Source organism: Polychytrium aggregatum (assembly GCF_025602895.1).
Source record: "Polychytrium aggregatum strain JEL109 chromosome Unknown BJ171scaffold_36, whole genome shotgun sequence".
NCBI lineage: Eukaryota > Fungi > Chytridiomycota > Chytridiomycetes > Polychytriales > Polychytrium > Polychytrium aggregatum.
This window is the reverse complement of record NW_026516238.1, coordinates 406,972-425,000: the sequence shown is the minus strand read 5'-3', so window position 1 is coordinate 425,000 and position 18,029 is coordinate 406,972. Positions and strand designations below refer to the sequence as shown.

Here is an 18,029-nt window from a genome sequence, read left to right as displayed (position 1 = left end):
AATTGCTTCAGTCAGGTTATCTTCCACTCACCCGGCCTCGGGAAACATCGTTCGTTGAAGCCTCGCTACTCGATCTGTATTACTCAGTCATCGACTCACTTGTGCTCCCGGTACTCACAGCGAGCCATACGCCGACCATCCGTTGACTTTTTGGAGTTTAGGATCCTGGTCGTGCCGGTCGACACCGATGGGAACCGGGGGCGTTCCACGTCGGGGAATCTCGATGGCCGCGGACGACGCAGGACCATCGGTTTCTGAACATGCCTCTGCCTCAATCTCAAACACTGAGAGAGGGAATACCTCCCGCAAAATGCATTCGATTCCGGGGCAGCTCAAGCTGTAATCTCTCCAGAACGACGATTCCGACTTGCCCACTTTCAGCAACTTGAACTCTGGCAGCACGTTCAGATACCTGCTCGGATCCAATATAGCCAAAATTGGGAAGGGCATTTCAGCCGCAGTTCGCATTTCGGTCGTAGTTCGCATTTCGGTCGTAGTTCGCATTTCGGTCGTAGTTCGCATTTAGAGCAACAGGCACCGTTGTTATCTACCTAAAGAGCTGGCCGATGCCGACTTTCTGCTCAAGCACGAGCTTGAGGTACTCAGGGTTCGAGATCTTGACAAGACTGGTTGCATTGCATCGAACCTGAGATCCGGATCGCCGCTGAGTATAATCAAGAAGATCCGGCAGGCAAAGCGACTCACGGGACGCTCCAGTCTACCCACTGGTGGAGGACATACCTTGTTTTTGCAGAGCAGATTCACCTCTCGATCAAACACAACGGTGCCGTTGGGGACTCTCTCGTCACTCTCGGCCAGCTGGTTGTTTTTGATGATCTTGACGGTAACAGTCGAGTTGTGGAACGAGCTGCCGCAGGGTACCATCGTGGCGATCACTCATGTCAACGATACGAGAGGCGTAGAGCAGCATCGCTGTCGAGCTTAGTGCTATAGCGACCAGGTGGCTTGGATGTCAAACCCACCTCAAGATCCGTTGGACATTTCCGTTGGCAGTCAGTAGGATGCGCTCAAGAGGAGAAAAGTCTGTCGGAAGCAAGACGGTGACCTCTCTGGACGACATGATATCTCCCTGCAGTCACAGCGATGGAACAGCCGGGGTGTGGAGATGTGAGCCGCAGTGTTGCCAAGTCGACAGCCAAGTGCAGTCTCTGCCCCCAGCACGAAGACCAGCGCATTCGTTGAGCAGTCCTCCTCCAAGTGACGTTAGACGGCACTGATGGCTGATGCGCACGCCAAGCTCCTTCCTCCGATGTTATTCTTGCTCCGATCTTACCAGATGCCCCGGGATCGCCGACTTTGTTTCATCTGTTCTGTTTTCGATCATGGTGACGGAATGGCTGCACACCGAAGCGATCGGTCAGTCCAACCTGTACCCTGCCCTATCCTGCTCTGGTTCTGCGGCGGTCTCAGATACACCGTGGCTTACCGACAGCCCACTGTCCTGGTCGTCAGCGAGTATGCCGGTGCGATGGATCTGTGATGAAGACCAGCGCCGGCTCTCGAATCTTGGCTGTGGCATCGAAGAGGGTCTTCCGGCGCGGAATGGGATCGACGGCTTGCCTGTGGCTGCCTGTGGCTGCCTGTGCGACCCCCGCTGGAAAAACGGGCTGGATTTTTGCTCATCGGCCGATCGCTCAGGGCCCAGCATCGGCCCTCCCATCCCGCACCGCAATCATCATGTCCTTCCGGTTTGCATTTGCGGTCAGTCGAGGCCGCTGCGGCTATGTGCCTGCGGTCACCTTCGCTATTGCAACCTCGCTTTGGTGGGCTTGCTGCTCTGACTGCGTTTCTTGGCCCTCTGCGACCGCAGGCCGATGATGAAGACACAGCCGTCGATCCATCCATTCCGAACGAGACGGTGTCGGCACCAGTGCCGGTCCCTGTGCTGGCCCCTGCCAAACTCCTGGAGTTTGACGACCACTTTGTATGTTACAGCGAGTGAAGACCGAGCCCTTGATATTGCCCCACCTCCTTGCTGCTTGGCAATGGGAGAGTCTGTGATGCCGTTGGAACTTCCCAGATCGCATCCGATCCTGTCCATCTCCGATCAACACCGGCAATTGGATGCATCGAAATCCATGACAATACCTCCAAACTGACACTCGATCCTTATGTCGTATCACCTCGACTGGCAGAAAGCAAGGCAGCTCGATGTGATTGCCGAGGTTGTTGAAACCACACTTCCTGTCTTCCGACGGTCCTTGGCTGATGTCAAGCTGCATGTTGCTCGCGGCGACGCCGACGACGACCTCGACCCCGCAGAGCGAGACGCTCAGAATATTGTGTTTGACCAGACGGATCTCATCGGAGGAGTCTATGAAGGTCGGTGGATTGCAGGGCGATCGGGATTGCCGTCGCTTTGACGCCAATTAACCTGGATCCACGGGCCAAACAGGCGGACTGAAGACCTGGGAGTGCTCCATCGATCTGGTGAACTATCTCTCCACCTGGGAGTCTGAGGATATCAAAAGCAAGCGGGTATTCGAGGTATGCGTGCCAGTTTGACTGCATATCTCCCAGGAGGCCACACCCCACCCCACCCTTGCAATCGATCCCTGCCCTCTCGATTCCTTACCCGTGCCGCCATCAACCATCTCAAGATCGGATGCGGATCGGCGTTGCCTGGAGTTTTCTGTCTCGCAGGAGGGGCTCATGTCGATTTCCAGGACTATGTGAGTGCCGATTCCACCATCCGAGCGTCTAGAACGGATCGATCGGATCCGGTTGCGATCGTTGCCTCAATCGCAGGCTCACATCAGCCAGCCGCCGAAGCAAGAGGCAGCGATGCTGCATTCAATGCTGTTGAATGGCATGGCTTGATCTGGTGCTAACTTGGCCATGCTATTTTCAAAGAACGAGCACGTCCTCCGCCTAGTTACGCTCCCGAACGCCCTCCTGAATACCATCAGCCGGCCGTTGAGGGAAGATGTCGCTGCCAATAACACCTTCGATAAGGAGCTGTCGTTTCGAGACATCGATACCATCTCTGCCAGGTTTTGGTCTGGCGATTGGGGCCTCCTCGCGGTAAGCATCGGCCTCGACCAACCGATTCTCGATTGATCCCTTCGCCAGTCACTTGGATGTTGGTGTGATTTCTGTGCCTGATCCGATTGTCACTATCGGCATTCTCATCGTGGTTGCATTCTGCTCCCTATCAATGCAGTCCCATTTTGAGCATGTCGTGCCCTCGCAGAAATACGACATCGTCCTGACCTCCGAGACGATCTATGCCGCCGAGTCGCACCGCAAACTCTACAATCTCATCTATCGCACCCTTTCGCGCACGGGCAAAGCGTAAGCACGGATAGGCCTGGGACGTCCACGCAGATGCAGCACAGTTTGTTGAGATCATCCATCGAACGAGTGTGCGCCCTCTAAATCCTCTGCTTCCACAACCCCGCAGGCTCGTCGCTGCCAAAGATGTTTACTTTGGTTGCAGCGGATCTCTCTTTGATTTTCTACAGCTCGTGCAGAAGGAGGGTCACTTCAGAGCCACCTCTGTCTTTGTCGTCCCGGACACTGTGCGTCGCGAGATTGTGATGCTGGAGTGGATCGACCCCATCGAGCCAGTTGCCAGCACCTTCAGGAGCCTCGCCGTGAACTAGCAGTAGGATCCAGCCGCACCGCTCGTCCCTCACAAAGGCGATGTAAGCAGCAAAGTCTCAACACATCCCAACAATTAGGAATGCATTTTCTACCTGTGCTCTTCTGAGAATAAATTTTACATTAACACTAGCGCATTAACGTCAACGTATTCAGAGAATACTATGAAAATGCGACTCTGTGCATGTGTGGGAGGGAGGCGATGGCACAGCGATCGCTCCCCGCGTCGTCGGACGCTGCCATCAAGGTGGCTGGCTCTGTCGTGCGCAATACAATACCTGCTTCGCCCGTCGAGCCGTGACGGTGTGACCTGGTCGGGTTGTGGCTCGTTGGGCGGTGATGCTGGAGGAAACGGCGACAGAGGAGAAAATCGATGCAACCCGCTGCTTTATAGGTCAGCCGCAAGCCACGCGTGGCGCAGGGGTGACGCAAGCACCAATCACAGAGCCAGCCACGATGTGGCAGCGGCTGTGGGAAAACCCCCGAACGCTCTCGAGCAAATCGGACGCAGGTCGGTGCCTTGCAGACAACAGCATCGCCAGGGGAGTATCGCACGCCAGCAACATGGGAAACTCAATCTCCTCTCTGCTGGAATGGGCAGAGCAAAGTCCCGCTGAAGCCCCCGCCAAGTCGGCGGATGGCCTGCCAACGCTTCCAACCAGCCTGGTCAACCAGGAGTTGCTCGTTGATGTGCTGCACAACGTTGCCCTTCTCTGCGAAAACCACAAATCCGAGTCGCGAGCTGAATTCAAGCGTCCGCTAGTGTGGCAGTCGGGTCTCAAGCCAGCTGCCTTTCAGGGGAGCACTCTCTGGAATGTCCAGAGTGGCCCACGGTAGGGATCTACACCACCAGCGCGTTCTGTCGACTCATCACCGTTTTGGTGTCAATGTTTGGCTTCTCTCCCGAACAAATGGTGTTTGTCGATGAGGCGCATCTGTTGAGTGGTAGTATCACACCTGCCATTCGCTGCTTTCCGTTCATATGGACAACAGCATGTGCACCACCAACACTCCCAACAGTTTCAACTCACCCGGCCCCATGCTGCTTGAGGACAACTACCGTGCTCCACCCTCTGTTCATGTATGCGTGACTAAATTGCCGTGCTAACTGCGCCGATACGCTCCGCTGACCTTTAATGCAGGAATGGAAAGCCCCCGGTCGTCAGCGCCGTCGCACGTATCGATGGCCAGCCTTTCTTCCAGCTTGATCAGGTGCCGGGCGAATCGGGTTTCGTGGCAAAGGTGTCCTCGTTCGAGTATCTGCATCATGCATTGCAAGCTGCCGAGGACCAAAAGCTGCATGAACTCCAGCGTATCATCCGAGGTATGGCAGCATTGAACTGCTCATCGCGATACAAGGCGACCCGATGCCAATTTCTTTTCATTTCGATCGCTAGCCAACCGAGATCCCCTCACGCTGATATTCGGCGTGCCTTCGTCATCCGAAACATCGACCGAGTCAATATTGATCGAGGCATTCGAGTCCGTTACCTCCGAAAGGGATCCCAAGAAGCGCGAACAAAACGGACAGCTCTACAAGCTGCTACTGGTCCTCAACAAAATGGACCTCAAGCTGATGAAAGATGCCGTCAAGGCGCTGGAGAGGTATGATCTCACAATTCAGTCGTTGGGAAAGCATATCAAATGGATTACCCGTACACCTGTACCTTAAAATCGCGTTTCCGAGAGTTTTGGGCGACGGGATGGATGTGGACTTTACATACTCAACGTAATTTGCCTTGTGCACGCACTATTAAGAAACAAGCGCCTCGACATCGGCCAAGTGACCGAGGAGCTGCAAATGCTTCAAGCGTTCACCGGAAAGGAAGAGCAGAACGTGCTCCTAGCGATTGACTGGGAGTCGGGTATGGTTAACACTGCTGCTTATCCTCGAACACCCGAAATGGCCCGAGTAAACTTGCATCCCTCATCGCTTTGTTGACCCGAAGTGTTCCCCCCCCTCCAAGTCGCTTTGCAAGCACGCCATCGTCCTGATCTGTAACTGCGCTCGCCACTGCTTTCTCTTCCCTTCATTCCTGACTCCTGGCACTGAACAACAACCTGTTTGCCATCGGATCATCTCATTTCTGGGCATCTCCGTCATGCCGTCAACGCGTTGCATGTGTGTCAAGATTACACGTTCTCCAACGGGTGCAAGGCGCCGCCATGGCGCCAGGTGTACGGAGAAATAAGTTACATCTCTGCGCAGCCGATGGACCGCGAGCCAATGATCATCACCGCATCCAAGAGTGGCTATTTCGTGAACAAGGGGTACTGCACTGATGACAAAGGTTTGCATCTCTGCTGCTCGACATAGGCCTTGGCTTCACCTGTATCGATGACACAGGCCCACCAACCTCGCTATCGCTCGCGCTGTCTTTCTGTGCGCATGTTGATAACCATGACCTACGGCCCTTGGCTAGGCAACCAAAGGCTGAATTACGAACGCGATTCCAACGACTATCCAACTCTCGTGGCGCTGTTTCGTGATCAGTCAAAGTATTTTGCTGAAATGATTGATCAGCAAGGCTATTTTTACTACCAAGAGCAGTCGTCCCGTGGTATGTCATGCTCACGCTCCCATACTTGCCAGATGATCGTGGCTGTGTGGTCTGTGTGGTCTGTGTGATCTACGTGGTCTGTGTGGTCTACGTGGTCTACTAGGCTTGTTGTGCATCACAGCGTTTAACATCCAATCCTTACTTCTCTTCAGAGGAGACCATCCCTCGAAGCGCCAACGCAGCCGAAGGTGCAACAGCACCGGATGGTCGAGGGGATCAGGTGCGATGGCGTCTATCCACTATCGCCATGTTGGCAATCTTCTCAACCTATGCTCACAGAGCCGAGCCACTGACTCTTGCCTTGAATGCAGGATCTCACGGACGACGAAAAAACCGACAGCTCCAACTTTGGCAACATCGGAAGCGGCAGTGCCCGAGAGGATGCAGCAAAACGAGGAGGCCATAAAAAGAAGACGTATGTTCATTGGTCCTGTGTATTCTCGCGGGTGCGGGTGGTTGCTGGCTTGGGTCATCCGCTGCTTTGGAATCACGGACCCAAAATGCGCCCACTTCCATGGTGTCTCTAAACAACCCAGTCTCTCCAAATGCATCACAGCGGCAAAGCAGTGGCTCAGAAGCGAAACATTACAGAACCATCGTTGAAGTGGAGGTGCGTCTGTCCTCATAGTCTCTTCTCAGCTCCTTCACGGCGCGCCATCTTCATTCTCTCACCCGGATCGTTGGTGTAAATAGAACCCTGGCTCTTGATCCCGAGCAGATCGGTAAAGTGCCGAGCGCCAAGACCAGGAAGAAGAAGGGTCACTCGAATCCGACCTCGGCCAAATCCGGCAAGAGGAGCGGCAAGAGCCATGGTTCTGGGATCCAGGTCGAGGAAGATCTCACCGAAAGTGACTCTGGTATATGGCCGCTCGAAATGCAAAACCAATGTGACCATTTGGCTGATTGCTTTGCTGACCATTTCTCACTCTCCGTGGCCACAAGATGGCACATCCGACGAGGAGGCTCAAGACAAGCGACAGGAGAATGGTGAGTCTAGTGCTCCAGCTTAGCGTTTTGACATTCGAATCAACGGCGTCCTTGATACTCACTTGTTCATCCCACCGCTAGTTGAGCTTCCCGCCGAATACTATCAGATCCAAAAGCTCGTCAAGTATCTGCGCTGCGGCAACCAAACTGCAACCATCATCGCGATATGTTCTCTTCGAGACTTTGATCTCAACAACGGTATGCACTGCTTTCGATCCGTGGGCCCGAATCGGCACTCCGAGCTCTGTGCGCTGGGACAAAGTGAGGGAAAGTGTGTGAGAGCCAATATTGAGCTCAATGCCATGTTCTTGCAGAATCGAATCAGATTGCCATCCGCGATGTCGGAGGGCTTGATACTTTGGTCAACCTTCTCGACACCGATGACCCAAAGTGCAAGATTGGCGCTCTCAAGATTCTCAAAGAGATTTCACAAAACGGTAAAGCCCCTCTCCTACTCTGCCTGGCCGAGCCTCACCTCCACAACATTCCCGACTGATCATCTTCCTTTCCGTTTTCTAGTCCAAATCCGTTGTGCAATCGCCGATCTTGATGGGATGAAACCGCTCATCGAGCTGCTTCAAGACTCGAGCGAAGAGCTCAAGTGTCTGGCGGCAGAAACGATTGCGTACTGCGCAAAAAATGGCATGTTGAGCATCTCCTGTTGCCAGCAATGATAACCCGCCGGTCGCGAATGCCGAGAACTGACTGGGTATGTGTTCACCAGCTCGCAATCGTCGCTCTGTGCGAAGATACGGAGGCATCCGCAAGCTCGTAAAGCTTCTCAAAGCAAGGCCCGGAAGCAAAGACGAGGATGTGGCCATCTCTGGAGCCCTGGCTCTCTCAACTTGCAGTAAATCCAGTACGTTCGTGCTTCCCAGATCTCCTCCCTGTCTTTCTGTTGTCTTGCTGCAGACCTGGCCAGCATAGGTCGCTCCACCACATTCGCTGATAATCGAGTGCCTGGTCCACCTCCCAGGCAAGAATAAGGCCGCCATTCAAACAGCGGGGGCCATTCCACTCTTGGCAAACCTTCTCGAGTCGCAAAATGAAAAGCTGCTCATTCCGGTGGTCGGAATTCTTCAGGAATGTGCATCCGACGGTAGGTCTCTAGTCCAGTCCTTCATCGATCTGATCAACTCCGATAATTCCACCGACCCGGACGAGTACTGACCGTGCTTACGATCCAGAAAACTATCGGGTTGCCATTCGCGAGTCCGGCATGATTCGCTTCCTGGTTGAGAACCTTGCCAGCAAGAACGAAGAGCTCCAGACACACTGCGCCAGTGCGATATTCAAGTGCGCCGAGGACGGTAAGCATCGGAACCCTCGACCCTGACGACTGCGGGTTTTCTGACGCTTCCATCCCAGCAAGACTCGGCATTACTGCCACTTACCTGCTCTACCTGCATTATTCGATTCGATTCGATTCGATTCGATTCGATGGGCGAATTGCCGGCGCTATGCATTTGATGCTGGAATGCTCTCAAACCTTTCGGTTCAATCCCCTACCATAGACGAAACACGAGCCTTGGTTCGTCAGTACAACGGACTTGTCCCACTGGTTAATCTGCTCGACAACCCTGGAAACAGAGAGTTGCTCGTTGCAGCGACCGGGGCAGTGTGGAAGTGCGCCCAAAACAGTGGGTATCGGGTGTGGCATCGTGAAAAACACCCAAATCGTGTCTTATCGATTGCAATGGCCGATCGCGGGGTTTCGCAGCGAATCAATCGTTGTTGGGTTGCTACAAAGCAGTGCACCGGACCGCATCGTGCCCGTTGATACGACTCGTGCGAGAATGCTGGTCTGATGAATAAGCAGCAATTATTGGGTCGGACGCTTCTTGGACACGAAGCGATGGAGATCCAGACTGTGTTGTGGATTAGTGAGCGACCGCTCGGCTGCGAAGTGGGCTCCTCACGCTAACGACGCCCCAATCTTTTCACCATCACTAGTTGACAACGTCGCAGCCCTCAACAAGCTCAACTCGATCAAGAAGCTCATTGGGCTGATGGAGAATCAACCCGAAGATGTGCTCGTGAATGTTGTTGGTGCCCTTGGTGCCTGTGCCCAGACTCGTATGTGCTCTTCGCACTGACTGTCGACAGCATCACCTTGCTCTCGACTGGATTGTCTTGGCTCCCGACTGGATCGAGGCACCTGCGGAAGACAATCTGCCACTCAACGGGTCAGGCCAAGTCAATTCAGTGGAGAGCAAGTATGTCCTCGAGGCTTGATCGCTCACAAATTGCCTGAATCACCGCAGCCGAGGGACGCCAGGGCATCAGAGAAGGCGGTGGTATCACACCACTGGTAAACCTGTTGACGGGCACAAATCAGCTCCTGCTCGTCAATGTAACGAGGGCCGTTGGTGCCAGCGCGCTTGAAAGTGAGTGCTCTCTTTGCGACTCTGCGCCAGCCTGACGGCTGGCGCTGCTTGGACGAATAGTATCATCTGGCACTGACTCTTGTCGCTCTGATTGCTTTACGGGTTTTTAATGATCTAGGCGATAGCATGGCCATCATCGACCGCCTCGACGGAGTGCGCCTGTTGTGGTCGCTCCTCAAATCGACCAACCACCATGTACAGGCCTCAGCCGCATGGGCTATATCACCCTGCATCGAACACGGTCAGTCATTCACGCCCTGTCGATAGTTACATTGCTGCCATATCATCTGAACAGACAGTTTGTCATCTGCTCTTGCTCTTGCTGATATATTACTTTCTCGACGGTGGCTCGCATTGGGTTCTCTAGCAAAGGACGCTGGAGAAATGGTTCGGTCCTTTGTCGGTGGTCTCGAGCTGATCGTGTCGCTACTCAAGTCTGAGCACACGGAAGTGCTTGCAAGCGTGTGCGCTGCAATCGCCAACATTGCAAAGGATGGTATGTGGCATAGATCGCCGATCGCCGATCGCCTTTCAACAACGAGACTGGTTGTCCGTGAGGGCGATACCATGGGCACAAGCCCATATAGTTTTGTGCGTGACTGCAGCGCAATTGTGCTCCAACAAGGATCTTGGCTCTGTTGCCCCTCTCCGCCGTCGACGGCGTACTTGGTGGATGCTGTCTAACCATCGCCGATATCCGCTTCGTAGAGGAAAACCTTGCCGTGATCACGGATCATGGAGTTGTGCCCATGGTAAGTGGCAAATTCTTGCTGTCTAAAGACCATATGCAGCTCCAGAGCTGAGCAAGTCGACAGACGACTCATCCGCTCGGTGGTTTGACGTTCAAAACAGCTCGGCAAACTCACCAACACCCGAAACGACAAGTTAAGAAAGCATCTGGCCGAGGCGATTGCGACCTGCTGCCACTGGGGCAACAACCGCGTTGCCTTTGGAGCGGCTGGCGCCGTGGCTCCTCTGGTTAAATACCTCAAATCCACCGACGAGGAAGTTCACCGGTCGACCGCGCGGGCATTGCATCAGCTTTCCATGGATGGTAGGTGGTCGGGTTTGGTAGCGAATGGCCTTGGTGATGCGGCGCGATGCATGCCAGCGCACCCCGGATCGCTGCCGTCCTTGCTAAGCCAGTGCCGACGCTCATAGCGGACAACTGCATAACCATGCACGAGCACGGCGTCGTTCAGCTCTTGCTTGGCATGGTGGGTGCGTCCGATCAAGTCCTGCAGGAAGCCGCCGCTGGAACCATCGGCAACATCAGACGGTATGAATGCGGGGACGAGCAGCTGCTCGACTGGATGCATATTCCTTGTAGCTCTCCTTGACCTGCTCGCCGTGGCGCACGAATCCCACGAATTGCGGCTGAACGGCCGAGTGCCCTTGCTCGTTCCGCCTGAGCAGCAATCTCTACCCTTTGCACCGCGCCCCATCTATTTGCTGGAGTGTTGCTTCCTTGCTTCCACGTGTTGTCCATCTGGATGAATCGTGCAGTCATTCACTCATGCTGTATCGCTCTGCTCCCTTGCGACATGACATAGACTGGCCCTCGCAAGTGAAAAGGCAGCCATCACCCAAGCGGCCGCAGCCAAGAACCAATAATTACAATAGTTCATTTCTTGGCTCCTCGATCGCAATCATGATCTTGAGAAACACTCGCATCCTGAATGACAAGTGACACAATTTGTAACTTGGGCATGTCATGATGGGTAAAACCAGAGCCACCTTACACCCACGATATCCATCGAAAGTGACTCTGGCTCACGTTTCCGTGACTTTCCACAGCCAGCTATCGATTGCGCGCCAATCGCGTCTCCCGATCGACCGCCGGCGACAGCAGTTTCGCCGACGACGAGTCCCAACAGGGTTGGAAGAAATGACGACGGGCATGTTGACGTCTCTATTCAATTCCAATCAATAGTTACAGTGACAATTGTGGATCGATTCCCAGCGTCCAGGTCTCGTCGGCGATCTATCGGAGTGATACTATGCCCCCATAAACATGAGCCAGTGGGTGCTGTGTCAATTCGAGGTGTGGAAGGGAGGACAGATGCTTCAGCCAACGAGAGGAACGCCTGTGACGCGGGCCAGGCCACAAGGAGTGAATTGAAGGTCCACATTTCAGACGACCATTGGTGTTCTGCATTTGGTGCCAACGGTATCGCCCGCCAAAGCAGGCGGACTCTGAGCCTACTGCACAAAGAGCGATGGCTTGTCCGGCATGTCCATCGAGACTATCTTCCATCTCCGAAGCGACTCTCGTCCCTTGAAGTAGAAGTGGAAGCTCATCAACGAAAAGCATGGACAGACGTAATGGGAATGGGCGATGCAGCTCATCGCGTCCCATTCGTGCTTGAGGTCCAGGCCATACTCCGAGCTGATGGTGAGAGCGATGCCATAGATGGCTGGGCAGTGGTCAATGATGGCATAGAGTGCGCCGTGCACTTCTGAAAACGATATAAAGTCAAAGGTGTGATACAGAATCAGCGTCTGCAGTCGTTTGGCGTGGAGCGCCAGCGATTCCAGAGCCTTCGCCGTCACTCGGAAGCATTTTGTCAGATCCAAGCGCTTGATAAACTTGAGCTCGCGCGACACGAGGTCGACTCCAGCGTCCGTGAGCGAGTTGGATCCAGACAGATTGAGGTAGTTGAGATTTTGGCAGTGCTGGACGACCCTAGCCAGGACTGCGTCCGAGACGTTGATCGGGGTCAGCTGCAAAAACTTGAGGTGCGGGGTGTACACGGTCGAGGCCTCGATCTGCTCGTTGGCGATGTTGGAGAAGCGGCACTCGATGTGGAGGTGGCGGATGTTGGCGTTGTGAACGACAATGGACGATAGTATTCGACTTGAGCCAACAAGGCACGCAAAAGACGCAGCAGGTTGGTCGGTCAGTCAATGCAAACAATGCAAATGGCCGCAGTGGTTGCCTCTGCCGAAACGCCTGGCTTCGTCACAATGGTGTCGGATGCCGCACAAGAAGGCAGACTCGTCGTGCAAGCCGCTCAGAGGGACTGCAGCTAATCTTGCCACAGACAATCGCAGGTCCTACGCCAATGCTGGCCTTCCAAACCGGAGACAACTCTCATCCAAGCACGCTGCGCGCTGTCTCGGCGGGCCATCACTCACTCGATGTCGAAGCAGCAAAGGTTCTTGAGCGTCACATTCTCCAGGTTTCGACAGTTTTCAAACAGGTGGGGGAGCAGCGACGAACGCACATGGAGCCTAGATTTGTTGCCCAGGACCCGGATGCTGCGAAGTAGCGGGCATTGAATCGCCAAGTTGGCAAAGTCGCTCGGCTCCAGCTGCTTGTCGATGCACAGCGAGTCGGGGAACACCACTCTCTTGAGATTGGGACAGTGTGCCGAGAGGGCGAGGATCAGCTGTTTCGTCGAGCGGATCTCGGCGCAGTGCAAATCGAGGTTGACCAGGCCGGTTGCGCGCTGATAGAGCGAATGGGGTTTGGTGATGGGGGCTGCAGGCATGACGATGCTATAGTAGTGTGGGAGCTCGCCCTGGATGGGATGGTTCATGTCATTGGCAGAGGTCAGTGAGTGCGAGCCGAGGAGCGAGACATTGGATCACTCAAGCATCATGGGTGAGACCCACGGAGACCCACAGACACCCGCGGAGATCCACAGACACCCGCGGAGACACACGGGGACCCTCCTATGTCGCCTCTTGAGGATAATGTGCCCGTTCAGTGGTCCTTGCGGACTGAGCGGCGGGGCTCGGAAACAAGGCTAGTGGTGGACCGAAAGAGCCCTGGGACCTACCATCAACTTTGACAAGAGCCCAAAGAACGAGTCCCGGCCGCCAATCATCGGGAACTCATAGTCGGAAAAGTTGATCTCTTTCACATACTGCTGTGGGTAGGCGTTTCTCCACGACATCTTTGTGATGATTTTGAGGTATCGCCGATCCTTGAGATCCAGGAACGGAAAGACCCTGCGAAGCCATTTTATGGACTGTCCGTCCTTTGCAGCAATCCCTGATGAAGGATAGACGGGGTTGTGGTGAATCGAGTCGTCTGGGCATTCGCCGAGCCGAATCGCAGCAGCCATTACAAACTCGTCTTGATGGCATGGGAGCACGGCGGCTGGCCTGGTTGTCAAATATCGACATCCCTCCTCAGCCTGATTCGATCAGCACCTCCATGCCGCCCGCGCTACACTGATTCGGACATGCCGATGCAGATGCAGGCGACACCTACCTGCGGCTGGGGGAGGGACAGGCCCTCGGGTCCGTTCTTGAAGATCCCTGGAGCGATCGTACGGACGGGTGTCATCTTCTGTGTCGTGCACAGCCGAATCACAGGGTATGATGGACTTGATCCATACCAAGACCGATTGCTTGGTCGGCTTTTGCGAGGGCAATGCGGAGGATGGCTGCGATGCTTTCCCCCACGGCATTGGCTGTGCTGATTCTGCCTCGACCTCGATTTCGATCTCTTTGATTGGTGATTGGCCAGCGACAAAGGCAACGGCCCCAAAGTCATGAGTCGGGGTGGTTGGGGACTCTGTGCTTTCCTCCGAGCCCACAGCATGGCGGAGGGCCGTCGGGTGCAAAGACACCGTCAGTGCTGTGTCGCCTCGCTGCGAGACAAAGCCCGGATGGCCAAGAAAGAGTTGGGGACAAGGTTAGAAACGGGCCGGGGTGTCCCCTCCGCGGGCTCTGCTGTCAGTTGGCATCGGATCTGGTCGAAAGTGGCAAAGAGACGAGGAAAGGGAGGAGACAGATGTCTCCGAATATGTCATGCCACGCAAGCAACGGGCATCGAGCGACTGGATATGACTCGGAGGGTGTCCTCCCAGGACCGCAACAGCGAATCACATCCAACGGACGAGTCAGCGATTGGAGTGGGTGCGAGATGAGAGCGCGGGGCTGGAAGAAGAGGCGGTGGGATGTCGATGCAATGCAGATGCAGATGCAAAAGCAGATGCAAAAGCAGATGCAAATGCAGTCGCCTTGGCATAGGGCGTCCTCTGGCTGACAAACGGACCATGATGGTCGTGGTGCGCTGGGACGGCTAACGATGCAAAACTTGCCGAAATGCTTGGCCGGAAGAGCTATCACGCGGCAACAGGCGTCGCCGTCGAGCCCACATCCGACCGACAACCCCCCCCGGACGTGCGGCTTTTCAGAACTTACCTGAGCGAGCGGGCCTGTGATGGCGCCGGTGGCAGAAGCAATAGCGTCGTCTGGGCTGCAGTGAATCACGTTCTTGCTTTCCTGCAGCTGATATTGCCGACGATGGAACTCGTAGAGACGATTGAGGTTGCGGGTAGCCACGAGCAGTCTGGAGAGGCCCTTGTGGGATTTTATGCGGATGTTGGACCACAGCCGCACAAAGACACACAGATACCAACATCGACTGACGCGGGCCAGCAGGATCAACTCCTTGGGGTCGTGGTAGTGGGAAAGGATCATCAAGACGATTTCGACGGGAATCAAGAGCCGGTCCCGCTTGCCGCCAACACTGGCTTGCAGCGCGATAGACAGCAGCTTATCGTCACAGCGGACGAGCGCCTGCTCGACGGGTACGATCAGACCCAGACTCGGGCGAGGATGGCCATGGTGGGGAGCTGGCTGAGGCGCGGTGCCGGTTTGCATGACTTGTATGGCTCGAGTGCGAGCGTCTGAGGGTAGGGAGTCGCAGTCACGAAGATGGCCTGGTATTCAAATGAGACGGTGGTCGAGGCAAAAGGCGATGCGGTGCATGAGCAGTTGCTTCGAAAGCCCCGGTGGCGATTTCTGGCGTTATCGGCGACTGGGTAGGGATTGGCGACGCAGACGGTGAAGCGGAGATGGACGCAGTGGTGCGGCGACGGAGAGACACGAGCAGTGGGCCACAGACGAGGCCGTGTGGACGAGTTTATGCGAGGCGAGGCGATATGGACGAGGAAAACAAACGGCCATCCGCGACGACGAAGCAGAAGCCAATGCCGATGCACGGCGGGACCGTGTTTGGCAGTGGTGGTGGTGGTGGCGGCAGGCGTGACGAAACAGCCGGGAAACGATGCAGCCGGGGTCCCACCTGGACAGGAAAGCAGTCGGGCTAGCGACGAACCGGGACAGGCCCGGAATTGGCAGATGCAAATGGCCGGGGTGGGCGAGAGCAGCGCTGCGGGAAGGCGGCGGGCGGGACGGGCGGGCCACAGCAGGGATTCGCTCCATGGCCGGGCTGTTCACGTTGTCGTTCATGTCGTTCACGTTGTCATTCACTTTGTCGTTCATGTCGTTCATGTCTTTCATGTCGTTCATGCTGCTGCTCGCGGCAATACTCATGGAGTCCTCGTGGAAATGCTCGTGCTGTCGCTCATGCGGCGATATGGCTTTCGCGTCTCCCCCCACTCTCCCGGCCATTCCCATCTGCTGCTCTGTCGACACACCGGCTTTCATCTGTCTCGCCATGCCATCATGCCTCTGTTACGGTCGTTCTGCCATCGTCTCGTTCTCGTCTCGCTCTCGCCCCGCTCTCGCCCAGCTCTCGTCGGCGCGTCTGGCTCCAGCCAACACACTCGAACGCCGCCCGGATCGAGCCAGTCACGTGGCCATCCCACCGCCGAGATCTCCAGAATCCGCCTTTCCTCTCGCCAGCAAGCACACAACCGCCCCCCGCTCCTGTCTCGACAACGCCGCTCGACCGCTCCTTGGCCACATCCCTCTGCTCGCCGCCCTCAATCCCGGAAGCCCAGCATGTCTATCGGTGTCCCCATCAAGGTAAGCTGCCCGTGTTGTATCGATCGGACCTGCGCGAAGCGATATGGGGATTCCGTATTGGGGAATAAGGCGTGTCTGCCGTCTGCCATCGACGGCGATCTTCTCCCGGTCGAAGCCCTTCCTGTGTCTGGGGGTGCTTTTGGTCAGTGCGGTGGTCGAATACCCCGTCATTCCAACGATGGCTCAGGCCCTGCAACCGCACGAGTCTCTGTGGTGCCGACCGATCGCGGCTGCCTGGCCAACTGGACAACTGGGCAACAGAGCAACAGAGCCAACTGGGCAAGGGCAAGACATCTTGTCCCGCCACCCATCAAGCACACCTTGCGGCTCGATGGGAATGGATTGATCAAGCCCGACAGCCTTGCCCGCCCGTCGTTCACGATACGGCGCAGATACAGATACGTAAGGGATCATGTCCTTTTGATCAAGTTCAGCCGATCGCTGCCCCAAGCCGTAATATCTCACAGCCGGATTCGATGCAAAGCAGCGCCTGCACACAAGCCACCGAGAGCCTTGGACCAGCACAGTTGGGAAACCTGGATATTGGATGGTGCCGAGTCGGATTGTGGGCCCTTGAGACAGTGGTGGGCCGGATCTGGCTGGGCCCGAGCCTCGATCGAAATATGCACCCGCTGATCGGCTGTTCCTGACCGCTTTCTTTCATCGCACCTTTGACACACACACTCAACATATACCATGCCTCCTCCTCGTTCGGCGACCGAAATCCCCGCCACGCCTCCACGTATCGACGGCGATGTCCTGGAATCGATCAATGACAAACTCGGCCATTTCTGCAAACGCCTGTCGATCTCGGCTGAACCGCGGTGAATCGGAATGCGCGTCGCTGCTTCGTCGACACTTTTCCAGCTCCTGCACGAGGCCATTGGCCATGTCATCACGATCGAACTCAAAACTGGCTCGACTTACCGTGGGCAGCTGATAGAGGCCGAAGACAACATGAACGTCCAGCTGAAAAACATCACAGTCTCGACACACGACGGCAAGGTCTCGCAGCTCGACCAGGTCTTTGTCCGCGGCTCCCAAATCCGATTCTTCATCGTCCCAGATATGCTCAAGAACGCACCCATGTTCAAGAAAATAGGACCTGGAGCACACAAGGGCAGAGGCATCGGGCTGGCCCGTGGCAAAGCGACTGTGGCCCGAGCCCAGATGGCCCGTGGTCGGGGTGGATTCCGTGGCCGAGGCCGTGGGATGTAACCGAATGTGTGCCCCAGCCGACTCTGAGCAAAACCAATACACGAACTCCGTTTTGATGTCCATCTGATTTGGCTGGCTCCGCGAGCCTCGGACTCTTTGCCAGGTGCCTCTTTCGTCGATATGTGCAATCGAGCGTCGATGGAAGCAGGCAAATCTATTCGAGCGAAACCACTACCGATGCCTGCATGCCTTTGCCATGGTGTTGAGCTGGCTCGATGGACAGGGGCGGGTGATGGCGGCTTGCAGAGGTATGGTTTGCTTTGGGCTCTTTAGGCGGCCACATCGACGACTGCCTCGTGCGTCCCAACCCACGGCAGCATTCACTTTGCCGTTTGCAAGAGCCTGGCGCGATCGCATGCCCTGTTACAGATTCGGGGATGATGGCTGTAACCATGTCGCCGAGTCGGACAGGATCATCTGCCATGTACCTGCCTCGCCAAGCAAGCAGAGGTTCGTCACAAGCTTGTGCGCCGGTCGTCGGGCATGGCCACCATCATGGGACGGCATCGATGCGGACACA

The 18,029-nt window shown here is 55.7% G+C and overlaps 6 protein-coding genes across 6 annotated transcripts in view; 4 read left to right on the top strand and 2 right to left on the bottom strand.

Moving 5' to 3' along the window:
* Positions 1-95, top strand: part of BJ171DRAFT_197475 (uncharacterized protein) — a 968-nt gene extending 873 nt beyond the window's left edge. The window contains exon 3 of the mRNA XM_053106240.1: positions 1-95. This exon is cut by the window's left edge and continues 86 nt beyond it. Coding sequence (XP_052963988.1) covers positions 1-2 — 2 coding nt within the window. The 3' untranslated portion in view covers positions 3-95.
* Positions 96-114: 19 nt separating this feature from the next.
* Positions 115-1,081, bottom strand: BJ171DRAFT_427130 (uncharacterized protein; the record flags this gene model as incomplete). The annotated part of the gene is made up of 4 exons (XM_053107793.1): positions 115-415; positions 552-646; positions 742-868; positions 984-1,081. 4 exons carry the CDS (start codon positions 1,079-1,081, stop codon positions 115-117), a joined length of 621 nt encoding a protein of 206 aa, XP_052963987.1.
* A 378-nt stretch (positions 1,082-1,459) lies between these two features.
* Positions 1,460-3,684, top strand: BJ171DRAFT_197463 (uncharacterized protein). Its single transcript, XM_053106239.1, has 8 exons — positions 1,460-1,722; positions 1,832-1,945; positions 2,157-2,343; positions 2,417-2,508; positions 2,622-2,693; positions 2,875-3,045; positions 3,185-3,315; positions 3,425-3,684. The coding sequence occupies exons 1-8, from the start codon at positions 1,501-1,503 to the stop codon at positions 3,624-3,626; spliced, it is 1,191 nt and encodes a 396-aa protein (XP_052963986.1). The 5' UTR covers positions 1,460-1,500; the 3' UTR covers positions 3,627-3,684.
* A 358-nt stretch (positions 3,685-4,042) lies between these two features.
* On the top strand, positions 4,043-11,445 carry BJ171DRAFT_516870 (armadillo-type protein). The gene is made up of 27 exons (XM_053112078.1): positions 4,043-4,135; positions 4,226-4,457; positions 4,767-4,948; positions 5,022-5,229; positions 5,383-5,489; positions 5,757-5,915; positions 6,048-6,185; positions 6,338-6,405; positions 6,497-6,600; positions 6,742-6,795; positions 6,879-7,042; positions 7,128-7,172; positions 7,254-7,370; positions 7,487-7,609; positions 7,692-7,814; positions 7,897-8,031; positions 8,149-8,271; positions 8,360-8,482; positions 8,687-8,812; positions 9,126-9,248; positions 9,437-9,559; positions 9,678-9,800; positions 9,927-10,055; positions 10,268-10,311; positions 10,412-10,613; positions 10,721-10,838; positions 11,113-11,445. The coding sequence occupies exons 1-27, from the start codon at positions 4,081-4,083 to the stop codon at positions 11,171-11,173; spliced, it is 3,309 nt and encodes a 1,102-aa protein (XP_052963985.1). The 5' UTR covers positions 4,043-4,080; the 3' UTR covers positions 11,174-11,445.
* Positions 11,446-15,490, bottom strand: BJ171DRAFT_516865 (uncharacterized protein). The gene is made up of 5 exons (XM_053112077.1): positions 14,720-15,490; positions 13,782-14,163; positions 13,345-13,559; positions 12,698-13,083; positions 11,446-12,416 (listed from the first exon to the last, which is right to left on the bottom strand). The coding sequence occupies exons 1-5, from the start codon at positions 15,179-15,181 to the stop codon at positions 11,762-11,764; spliced, it is 2,100 nt and encodes a 699-aa protein (XP_052963984.1). The 5' UTR covers positions 15,182-15,490; the 3' UTR covers positions 11,446-11,761.
* A 685-nt stretch (positions 15,491-16,175) lies between these two features.
* Positions 16,176-17,571, top strand: BJ171DRAFT_516862 (Sm-like ribonucleoprotein). Its single transcript, XM_053112076.1, has 2 exons — positions 16,176-16,291; positions 17,159-17,571. Exons 1-2 carry the CDS (start codon positions 16,268-16,270, stop codon positions 17,507-17,509), a joined length of 375 nt encoding a protein of 124 aa, XP_052963983.1. The 5' UTR covers positions 16,176-16,267; the 3' UTR covers positions 17,510-17,571.
* The last annotated feature ends 458 nt before the right edge of the window (positions 17,572-18,029 follow it).